We start from the raw sequence: 12,186 nt of genomic DNA, 5'->3' as shown, positions 1-12,186 counted from the left end.
TTCCCTTCCTGTAAACTTCTTTTTTGTGTTTAAGATCACTGAAGATTTCTCTGTTAAGCCAAGCTGGTCGCCTGCCATATTTGCTATTCTTTCTGCACATCGGGATGGTTTGTTCGTGCGCCCTCAATAAGGCTTCTTTAAAATACAGCCAGCTCTCCTGGACTCCTTTCCCCCTCATATTAGCCTCCCAGGGGATCCTGCCCATCAGGTCCCTGAGGGAGTCAGTGTCTGCTTTTCTGAAGTCCAGGGTCCGTATTCTGCTGCTCTCCTTCCCTTCTTTTGTCAGGATCCTGAACTCGACCACCTCATGGTCACTGCTGCCCATGTTGCCACCCACTTCTACCTCCCCGACCAATTCTTCCCTGTTTGTGAGCAGCAGGTCAAGAGGAGCATGGCTCCTAGTTGGTTCCTCCAGCACTTGCACTAGGAAGTGGTCCTCAACACTCTCAAAAAACTTCCTGGATTGTCTGTGCACTGCTGTATTGTTCTCCCAGCAGATGTCAGAGTGACTGAAGTCCTGCATGAGAACCAGGGCCTGTGATCTGGAAACTTCTGTTAGTTGTTTGAAGAAAGTCTTGTCTACTTCATCCTCCTGGTCCATAGCAGACGCTCACCATGACATCAGCCTTGTTGCTCTCGCCTCTAAACTTAACCCAAAGACTCAACTGGCACTCAATATAATACGCTCACGTCACGTTGTCTGTCATTATCTTTACTGACTTCAATCTGATTAGAGGTAGAAAGCATAGGCAAACATTTTTGACTGCTCTCAGGTCTTGCTCAGGTTCTTCCACCAGTTAAGTGAATGTAGAACTTATTGGGGAACACACAGTAACCTGCCTAGATTATGTTTGTGGGGTTTGCATATCCATGTAAACCTTGTATATATTAACCTGGCATGCTGCACTACATAGAAATATGTGTATATGCATCACAGCAGCTGAAGGCAATCTCTTGCTGTAAGTTGAGCGCTGCCCTGAATTCTTGAGATAAGATTCACTAGTGCGAGAAATCTGCTAGTTGCTAGGTATGCTCTGCCTGTCAATGCATCCAGAAAGCCCCTACAAAATCTAGACACTATAGTGGAGTCAAAATGGACTTTTTGATATTGATTTGAAGGCCTAGGCTATAAAACCGAGAACATGTGATCTTTACTAACTCCAGCACTTCCCAATAGGATCTGTTCTTTTTCAGCCAACCATTTAAATACAGGAAAATGATTATGCCCAAATGACAAAGGTTGGCAACAACTACTGCCAGCATCTTTGAGAACATCCTTTGTGCTAAAGATAGTCCAAAAGGAAGCACCTTGTGTTGATTGTTCATTGTTGATCTGGCAATGAAGAAACCTCCTATGTAATAGGCAAACAGCATCATGAAAACATGTGTCTAGTTCGCGATTCTTGACCTACAAATCTCCTAATTCGAATGACCAAATTATTCTGCCAGGGTCACCATCCTGAATTTTTGTTGTTTTAAATATCTGTTTAGAGACCTGTGGTCCAAAACTGGTCTCCACACTCCCTTTTTTGGGGGAATATCTGAATGAAATCCACTTCCTCCATGTTGCATAGGAATGGGTTCTATTGCTCCTAAATTTAGAAGTGAGGTCACTTCTTGTTCTAGTACTTGACCACCAGAAGGATCCCTAAAGAGGGACAGGGATGGATAGGAGGGATAATCTTGAAATGGATAGCGCAACCAGAAGTTATGGATTCCAAAACCCATTTGTCCGATGTTATATGCTCGCATGCATCCTGAAAATGGGAGAGGTGGCATCCGAAAGGAGGGAGGGGGTAGGATGTTGCAGCTGGAAAGCCACTTCAACTGGGAACGGTTCAGACTCTTGACCAAATCATCAAAATTGTCACTTGGAGGTCATGGACGGTTGAGAAAATGTAGTTATAGCTGATGGGACTTGCAGCCAGAAAGTTTGAGCCTCTTATGGTCCTTGCTGTATGGACTGGACTTGAGCTATGTTGCCTACCTCGTTCATTAACGCATCTACTACTTGGGAGTTCAGAGCTGGGTGAGAGAACAGAAACTCTGATTCTCCATCAGGAACATAATAGTTTTTATCAACTCTGTTGGAGGTAGGCAGTGTTGTAGCTAGGGTTTGCCAAACAGTCTTAGAGGGCTCCATAAGAGCTTCATTCACTTGAATGGCAATTCTCATCGATGACAAGGTGTGTAAGATGTCTAGGAGCTTATGGTGGGACTCCTGAATCTCCTCTAAGGCAGGGGTTCTCAATATTTTTCTTTCTGAGGCCCAGCCAATATGCTTAAAAACTCCAGAGCCCACATGTGGAACAACTGTTTTTCTAAATATAAAAGCCAGGGTCAGAGTTAGGGAGTAGCAACCAGGGCAATTGCTCATGGCCCCACGCCACAGGGGGCTCCATGAAGCTAAGCTGCTCAGGCTTCAGACCCGCCACGGCAGAGCTCTGGCTTTGGCTTTCTGCCCTAGGCCCCAGCAAATTTAGTGCCGACTAATTGGCGAACCCCCTGAAACCTGCTCGGTTGAGAACTGCTGCTCTAAGGGAATCTAAAGCATGTCAGCAACTTGTGTCATCAGTTCCTGAAATGGTCTGAAGTCATCTTCCACAGAAGGTGGTGGAGGCATGACAGCTTCATCTGGTGATGAAGAGGAAACATTCATAAGAGGTGTTACCTCCCTGTCTGCCCTTGTTCCTCAAAGGTCTCTTCGTCTGGCATGGTTGGCTGTAAAGGGGGTTAAGGAGAATGGGTCCTTCTCTGTTCCCTCTGGTGGTGTGAAGACCGCATCACAAATTTCTGGTGACAGAACATCCACGGATCCCAGAAAGGCCACTGAGGGGGGCCAAAAGGCATAGGTTGAGGCATCTGTGTTTCTGCCAGGAGGGTGTTCATTTGAGGTCTATCCTCTTGCAAAACATCAGGGCAGGAGGGATAGTGATGAGTTCTAGAATAGACAGGGGAACACTGCACAGAGATCTGAGAATCTGAAGCATCCTATTCCACATACTCCAGAGTATGGTGGGAAGTTGTTCAGCTTGCAAAGACGACGAGGGCAAGCATGGTTCCTATGTGATACAGGGGGTGGTGACTGAGCAGCTGTTGACACTGACAAACCCCAGCACTCATTAATAGGGGAGACTCTGGCTCTGAAGAGCAGAGTCCTTAGGTACCTGAACTCTTGAATTACTGATAGTAGAGACTGGTCTGGGAGAAAGCCTGAAGTATGGTTTCTGTATCAATGTAATTGGCACTGAGAGCCTGGCCTGGGACTGTGTCAGTCCCAATTCCCTTGGTACCATATGAGATTTGGCAGTCTTTGGTACAGTTGACTTCCTTGATATTGGTACTGAGTGTTGTTCTAGGACAGGCTTATAACTCTTTCCACCTATGTCTCTGCCAGTTCGGATCCAGGTACCCAAACTCGATACCAAGTCTGTCTTAGACTGAGTTTTCTTCTTTGCCTTTGCAGTACCAGCATCACTCTAAGCCTGCATGGAACTCCCCTTGGGGTCTCTGTAGCTCTCTCGTGCTTTGGTGACTGAGATTCTCTTGGAGATTTACTCCCTACCTCCTCCTATTTAGAGGCAGATGAGGACTTTGCTACTGTAGAAGTACTTGATGTTGCAGTACCTCCTACCTTTCTAGTGGTCTCTGTTGACTGAAGTCTTGGCATGGACGGGGCACTATTGGTACTGGGAGATCTATGTACGGGGGGTGGGGGGGAGGTCCTCTGCCCTTGGCTCTGAAGCTGAATGTAAGGCTTGCTCTATCGTTAGAAGTTCAATCTTGATTCCCCTATTTTTTTCAGGATCTACTTTTGAAGGATGTGCAGATCTTGCACTTACTAGGCATATGGGTATCACCCAAACAGCCAAGGCACTGGGGATGGCCATCACTGATTAGAATAGCCTCGTGGCATGAGACACCCATCTTGAATCCCAGGGAACTCAGCATTCCCAAGGAAAAAATTACAAAATAAAAGATAACCCGAAAGAAGACGAAGTTCTAAACGAAGAATAAAAAGATTTTAAAAACAATTTTAAGGGAAAGAACAAGAGAAGGAAAGTAACTAACTATCCAAATGCTGAACAGAGAAGAGGCAAAAGTTGCAGAATCTGTCTCGGGCCAAAGGCAGTTAGTTGAGAAGGAATTGAGAGTTGTTTGTCTGCACAGCCCCATGTAGTCTCGGTGCAGGACACAAGGAATGAATGGGCTAAATGGGCATCATTACCAAAAATATCTGATCAAAGGCACAGGAGCCCTTGAAGTAAAAAATCCATAGTCCTCCCCACAAGATGAGTGCCAATCTTGGTACCCACAGTGTTCCATGAATGGCCGCCAGTGTGGATCAGGCGATGGAAAATGGGAGGAGGATGATCCCAACCTAGAAGTAAAGGAGTACCGGGCTCCAGGGGAGAAAGGTGGAGCCAGCCCTGAAGGTCTGAGTAACTGACTCGTCCATACACCAGAACGAAGAGGGAACTGGCGGCAACGGTGGAAATGCTGTCGCTGGCACTGAGTACACCTTTGTTGTTTCTGGCACCAGAAGTGGTGTCAACCCCGAAGTTGGCAGCGGCACCAACGTGACTGTGGCAAAGTGGAGGGCGGCGAGTGCTGCCACAGTAACATTGGCTGAGCCAACAGCAGGGGTGCTGAAGACGTTCTCTACGCTAAGGACGTCCCTTGTGCTGAGCCTGGCATTGGTTCCTGCTTCCACTGACTATGGAAGGGAAACACCAGGGTGCGGTGCTGACAGAACCCCAGGTTCAGCAGCTCGCCTAGCCAACGAGCCTATAAATGACACAGCAATGGCAAAGTCCTGGGCCAAGGGAGAGGTTGAGACAAAAAGGCAGAGGAGATCCGTTGTTGCTGGATACGCTGCTGACACAGAAACAGCCAGTGCTGGCACTGCCCTCGTTGGTACCAGACTCAACAAACGCCCCATGTCCGAACTGGAGTCGACAGTAAGGGGTCTCTCACTTCCTTGTGCAGTACTAGAAAGTGGTTGACTGGACCTGATCCATCCCATGTACCAACATTCACATCATGCCAATCTGCACTCTTTCTGAAAGGGACAGATGAGTCCCCACACGATTTGGAGTAACCTTGATGGTCTTACGTGTGGTCTTTTCTTCAGTGCAGTTGAGGAGGAGTGACTCCTGTGTCTCTTTGGAAAGGTGCCAGCTCCAGAACGCAAAGTAGCAGCACTCTCAGAACCCAAGGGTGACATCCAATCCAACGTAAGTCTTGGTGCTGAAGCAGGCCACGTGGCCTGTTCAAGTAAGTGCTGATTTAGACGAAGATCTCTCACCACCACTCCTTGGCATGGGCTTTGCCTAAGCACAGCAAGCACCGTGTACAGTGATCATTCCTCCACATGACAGTATTTAAACCATGGTGAAGGCATCACCAGTGAAATGTTTAAACTAAAGCTAACTAACACTATACTAAGGGTACTAGTTAACTATCTCCAACTAGAAAAAGTCACTCAGAAATAGAGAGGTTGTGAGGTTAGGAGCCACACAGAGCTGCAACTCCAGCCATGGGCGGTAGGAAAGAACTGAGGGGGGTTGGGGCAGCGCCACCTGATATAGCCAGGGCTATAGTTACGAGACACGAGCACTGCCCATCTACAAGTACTGGTAGGCAAAGTTATCCTGCTCTGGTGCATTGGGCGTGCACACACCTACGTAGAATATATGGCTGCATCTTCTCAAAGAAGAATTTGTGTTTCCCCCTAATCTCTCTTCTCTACCTCTATTTTACCATCGCCCAGACTCATATTAGTGCAGGATCCAATTCTTACTCAGCAATCATTCTCTTGGTACCACATCCTTTTGAGTTAGGTTTTATGCTCTTCAGGATTTGTGTCCACAAGAAAAATATTTAACTGCTTGTAAAATTCTAAACACTGCTATGATGCTGCATAAATAAGATGCTATTGCCAGATATGACAAAGACCATGTTACTCTTTCAAATAAAAAGTGTACATTAGTTTTATGATTTGTGGTGCAGATGTGAGAATTTGACACTAAGTGTAAAACATTAATTTTTCTGCCTATCTTACCAATAACCTGGGAGGAGAAATTATTCTTCTTAAGTTCCAGGGACAGAACTTTGGAAAGTGTCCTGCTTGATTTCTGATGAGGCAGCTACCAGGTGTAGGGTGTTTAAGCTAAGTGAAATATATTCATGTGTTGCATATTAGACACCACCAAGTTAGTTTTAAGGACCAATTGTAAACAATTTTGGAGATGGACAGTACTGCTCAGCTTCTCAGAGAAGAATTTCAACCTACTTACAAGAAATTCTTAAAAGGTATTTTGCATTATTGCCTGATCGGAATATAAGTATGGTCTTTTCTGAGCATGAGGAATTTAGAGCTCAAATGTTAGCAAATACACTAATATTTACTAACTTCCATAAAAAAACCAAGGTAATGCTAAACGTTTTCCATCTTGTTTTCTGCTAAGAAAAAAATCTATATGGCAAAGATTAGTGTTATGCACACAAGTCATATTGCCAAACATATTACAAAATCAATATGTTTAATAAAATAGATTGTGATTTTCAAGGTAGCCTAAGGAAGTTAGGCACTCAACTCCCATTTAAGATTAGTGGAATTTGGTCCCATAGGTTCTTCAGAAAATACCAGCAGCAGGGTTTGCTCTAACAGGAAAATGACCAACTTACGTCACATAAGGCACCATAACGAAGAGTTGATAATAAGGAGTGGACATGACTCTCACTTGTGAAATATAACCGAGTACGAACATGACGTTCAGGAGACATAACACCTCTGGAGTATCTGAAATCAAAAATATAGGGGGGAAAAAAGAAAGACATTAAAATATACCCATATTAGAAAACTTACTACCATCTTACTATAAATCATTTGAAGTAAGCATAGCTTTATAAGTACGTGGTTCTCTATCGAGGTTGCGGGAACATTTAAGTACTGAAGACAATTGGCAGCATACATGTATTGAAAAATTCTGAACTTACAGAGGGTGAAGCTTGTTTACAGTGTCGTCATCCTGAGTCCTCTGAAGGTCAGAACGAATTTTCCTAACTAGAGGTGTGCAGTAGCCTTTGGCAATCTCTAGTTTCTCAGCCTTGGAAATACCATATTCCTGGACAGAAAGAAATTAAGTTTTTGAAACAAAACTATAAAGAACACTGAAGTGAATTTTGAATTCAAGACTCATAACTGAAAAACAGTAGCTAGCTATCTGCCACTTCCTGTGGCTGAAAAACATGGATTTTAAGTGTCTGAACATGGACAAAGAAATTGCACTGGAAATGTACGAAGTATGAATGGAAAGAATGTTTCCTTTGGTGGCAGCAGAAAAGTACCAAGCTCCTTCATACCAGGATGAATCTGATTTTTGAAAGAAGGTTCTCTTTTGTGGCCTAACTGAAATAAGGAGGCATTCTATTTTTTCATTTGACCTCCAACAGTTGCAAGAAATGTACTTCCCTTTTCACTTCTGAAGGCAGTCAAATATAATCTGAAAACAACAGTAAGAAATCTCCATTAACATCAGAATGATACTCTTGGTGGTAATTTTGGGCACTTAGAATATTCACTTTAAAACTCTCTTTCAAGAGTCTCCTGCTCAATGAAATAGACAATCTTACATGGCTGGTGATGTTCCCCAACACCATAGCAGAACTTCTGGTTACTGTGGAAAGCAAGGTAAAGGCCTTTTTTCTTTGTATATTATGTTGGTTTGTCAATTTTTTTTTTAAGGGAGTATTCTTATTTTATATGTACTGTTTCCCCATTGCTCCAAATAACCTATTTAAAAAAAAACCTTTGCAAATCCCTATAATATGGCATTTATCTGATGAGCCTGTCTTTCTCTCTCTCCCTCCCCACACTGTCATTAGGACAGGTCCAGTGGTACTCTAATTCCCTTCCTACGCCCAGAAGTGATATTTTGTAATCAGTAACACAACCAGCATACTGAGTGTAACTGTGTTATACCCAGCCTAACTGATTCTGGACTTCGGGTGACCTAAGAGACAAACAATTTGAAGTCCATACTATCCAGGACTTCCCTCCCACCTTTGCCATGTTGAGTACTCAGCATACTACAAAAGTAAATGGAGTCCTCTCTTCTATTTGTAGATCACCTTTAAACCCACTAAATGCAAAGCCTGAAATGTAGTTTAATTTCCACTGAATTTTCTTCATGTAAAAATATATTGAATAGTAATGGTAATCTGCCTCAGTTCCAGTTGTTACCATCAATTAAATAAAACCAATCCACTTGCATCCCTCTCTAGGCACCATCTATTTCAGTGAGTAATTCAATTCTTAAATAATTTTTTTCATAAAACAGACACAAATTCTATTGGTAAATATATTCTGAATTTAAGAACATCTTATCTGTGTCAAATATTGCTATACAGACTATAAATAGCCTTACTAAACCGGGTATTCATTTTCAGCATTAACCCAATGAACCAACACAAGCAAATCAGGTTGCTGAATGAGCAAAGGAGGAGGTTACTCATCCTGTGCAGTAACTGATGTTCGAGCTGAGTGTCCTTGTGGGTGCTCCACTCAAGGTGTTGGTGCGTCCCTGCACCTTCGCTTGGAGATTTTTACAGCGGTACTTGTGGCGGTCGCATACACGCAGAGCCTGCCCCCCCACTCTGAGTGTACCTTAATAGTACGCGTGCGCGACCAGTCTCCTCAGCTCCTTCTCTACAACGGAGGCTACCCCAACTCTGAAGTAGAAGGGAGGAGGGGGGGTAGTGGAGCACCCACAGGACACTCATCTCGAAGAGCATCAGTTACTACACCAGGGGGGGAGTAACCTCCTCTTCGAGAGAAATGTCCCTGTGGGTCCTCCACTTCAGGTGACTGAAAAGCAGTGTATCTCAAGGAGGTAGGGACTTCGGATTTGGTAGGAATGCAGTAGATAATACAGCTCTGCCTAATCGTGTATCAGAGAGACGTCCTTGAGTAAGGGCGTAGTGCTTAACAAATGTGCGTTCAGAAGACCAAGTGGCCAATTTACAGATGTCAGCCAGGGGAACTTTGCGTAGAAAAGCCACGGAGGTAGCCACAGATCTAGTGGAGTGAGTTCTGATGCCGGCTGAAGGCGTCACTTTCTTTATCTGATAGCAGTCAGATACAGTCAGAAATCCAGTTTGAAAGTCTCTGGGTAGAAATAGGTGTCCCTTTGGAATGCTCCGCAATGGAGACAAAGTCTAGAAAAGTTCCTAAAGTTCTATCCAAATAGAAAGACAAAGGCCTGTGTACATCTAACGTATGCATGGTGGAGTCAAAAGAGTTTGCATGTGGTTTGGGAAAGAAAGTTGGTAGGTGTATCGGCTCATTGATGTGGAATGAGGAATGCACCTTTGAAAGGAATTTGGGACGTAATCAGAGGGTAACCTTGTCCTTAAAAAATAGTGTATACGGTGGGACTACCATGAGAACTGCTATTTCTCCTGCCTGTCTGGCGAGGTGATTGCCACTAAGAATGCTGTTTTCATAGAGAGGTGTAAGAGGGAGCAAGTGGCTAGGTGCTCGAATGGATGTTGAGTTAAGCAGGATAAAACTAAGTGAAGGTCCCACGGAGGAGTAGGAGGTTTAATGTCTGGGTATAGGGATTGGAGTCCTTTGAGAAAACACTTGGTGATTGGATGAGCAAAAACAGAGGTATCATCAATCTTATTATGAAAAGTTGTAATAGCAGCTAAGTGGACTTCGATGGAGCTGAAAAAGGCCCGATTGCTTGAGGTCTAATAGGTAGTCAAGTATAAGTGGAAGAGGTGCAGAAGTAGGAAGAGCACCATTAGTTGAGCACCATTGTTTGAATCGCTTCCACTTTCGGAGACAGGTGATGCGAGTAGCTTGTGTTCTGCTATGTAGGAGCACTCTTTGAACCTGCTCAGAGCATGCTAGTTCGTTTTGGGAGAACCATATAGGAACCAAGCTTTAAGGTGAAGCATGGACACGTTGGGGTGAAGAAATCGACAGTGTTGCTATGATAGGAGGTTCAGAGTGAGGGGCTACGAGATTGGTGGGCGGATTGATATTCTGGTGAGGAATGGAAACCACGGTTGTCCAGGCCACGACGGGGCAATCAGACCATGGCACAATCTGTCTGTATCTTTATTAGAACTCTGTGGAGAACACGTATCAGAAGAAAAGCATATAGCAAGTCCTGGTGCCATGGGATCATGAACGCATCTCCCAGGGAATGTTTGCCCAGTCCCTCTCTGGAGGGAAATTCGGGACATTTCATGTTTTTCGCAGCTGCGAAAAGGTCTATAGTTGGGTAGCCCCATTTGTGGATGATAGTCTCGTTTATCTCCCATTCGTGATCCCAGGGAAAGCGTCTGCTTAATTTGTCCGCTGTGGTATTCACAACTCTGGGAAGATAGGTGGCTGATATCCGAATGTTGTTCGCAAGGCGCCAATTCCAGAGCTTCATGGCTTCTGTGCCAAGCGAGTGAGAGCGAGCCCCTCCCTGCCTGTTTACACAGAACATGCAGGTGATGTCGTCTGTCATTATCCATACATGTTGCTTCTGGATTAATGAGAGGAAGTGACAGCAGGCGTTGTGTATGGCTTGAAGTTCTAGGACATTTATGTGCAGGGAGGTTTTGGTTGAAGACCATAGCCCCTGGGCTGTGTGGTGGGACATGAGTGCACCCCACCCTGTGAGGGATGCATCGGTAGTCATGAGAGATGGAGCATCCTAGAGAAAGGGGACTCCAGAGCAAAGGTTGGAGGGAACTGTCCACCATAGGAGAGAGTCTTTGACTCTGAAAGGTATGGATAGAGGCTTGTTTAGAGAGTGCACATTTGGTCTGTAAACTGTGGCAAACCAAACTTGGAAGCACCTCATGTATAGTCGTGCGTTTTGGACCACGAAAGAGCACGAGGCCATGTGACCTAGTAGTTGTAGACAGACTCAAGTGGTGACCTGAGGACTGTTGCGAAGTTTCGCTGCCAATAGTTTTATGGTGTTGAAGCGATCGGGCGGGAGAGATGCTCTTTCCATCTGGAAATCGAGGTGTGCTCCTATGAACTCCAGATGCTGGGTAAGAGAATGTGGATTTGTTTTTGTTTATTTGTAGGCCGAGGGATAGGAAACAATCAACGGTGAGCTGCGTGAATCGAAGCGCTTTGTCATGTGTTGAGACTTTGAGGAGACAAATCGTTGAGGTAAGGAAATATTATGACCCCTTGTTTCCTGCAGTAGGCAGAGACTACAGCTAGGAGCTTGTGAAAAAATGCGGGGAGTGGATAGGCCCAGGGGTAGCACCCTGTATTGAAAATGTGTTGAGCTGAGGGTAAAACGAAGGAAACGTCTGTGGGCCGGATGTACAGTCACATGAAAATAGGTATCCTGTAGGTCAAGGGCTGAAAACCAATCACCCTGCTCCAGCGCTGGGATTATGGTGGTGAGGGTAACCATTTTGAACTTTTGCTTTTTGATAAATTTGTTGAGCCGCCTGAGGTCGAGGATAGGTCGTCATCCCCTGGTTTTCTTTTCTGTTAAGAAATAATTGGAGTAAAACCCCTTTCCTCTGTGCCATTTGGGCACAAGTTCCACTGCTCCCAATAGAAGAAGATGTACTTCTTGGAGGAGCAGTTGCTCGTGAGAGGGGTCCCTGAAGGAGGACAGGGAGTGTGAGTGGGTAGGAGGCAAGGATAGGAAAGGGATCGAATAGCCAATTGTGACGACCAATATAACCCACTTGTTGGTGGTAATGTTCTGCCATTGATGGGAGAATGGTCGTAGGCAGTGTCCAAAAATAGGGACATGCGGTGTAAGCATTGAAGTGAGAACGCTGTTTTCTAAACCCTCAAACAAGGCTTCAAATCTGCTTATTAGTCGGAGGGGGTTGAAACACTGCTGAGGAATTGAGACGGTGACGCTGGTATCTGGCGTTGCTGCTCATGTGCTCTATGGAATTGCTGGGTATATGCAGGGTAGTGTGGACGCTGATAAGGTTGATATCTATATTGTCGCCTTCTGGTCGTAGGAGTTTGAATTCCTAGAGACCGGAAAGTTGCCCTTGAGTCTTTGCCTGAACGACGTACTTCATTCAATGAAAGAGTTTGTCATGGTTGAAGGGAAGATCTTCAATGGTATTCTGTACCTCTCGAGGAAAGGAATGAACCTCGAGGAGAGCCATGAACCTCGGCGCATGACC

At 44.9% G+C, this 12,186-nt stretch overlaps 1 protein-coding gene across 9 annotated transcripts in view; it reads right to left on the bottom strand.

The window, feature by feature from the left end:
* Positions 1-12,186, bottom strand: part of PPIP5K2 (diphosphoinositol pentakisphosphate kinase 2) — a 97,034-nt gene that overhangs the window by 27,697 nt on the left and 57,151 nt on the right. For all 9 annotated transcript variants that reach the window (XM_048849513.2, XM_075128599.1, XM_048849518.2 and 6 more), the window contains exons 20-21: positions 7,003-7,130; positions 6,691-6,805 (exon numbers count right to left, since the gene is read on the bottom strand). In XM_048849513.2, the coding sequence (XP_048705470.1) occupies positions 6,691-6,805; positions 7,003-7,130 (243 nt within the window). The remainder of the gene's footprint in view (positions 1-6,690; positions 6,806-7,002; positions 7,131-12,186) is intronic.

The sequence above is a fragment of the Caretta caretta genome, chromosome 5, assembly GCF_965140235.1.
Source record: "Caretta caretta isolate rCarCar2 chromosome 5, rCarCar1.hap1, whole genome shotgun sequence".
Lineage (NCBI taxonomy): Eukaryota > Metazoa > Chordata > Testudines > Cheloniidae > Caretta > Caretta caretta.
The sequence above is the reverse complement of the archived record's forward strand: the minus strand, read 5'-3'. Positions and strand labels throughout refer to the sequence as shown.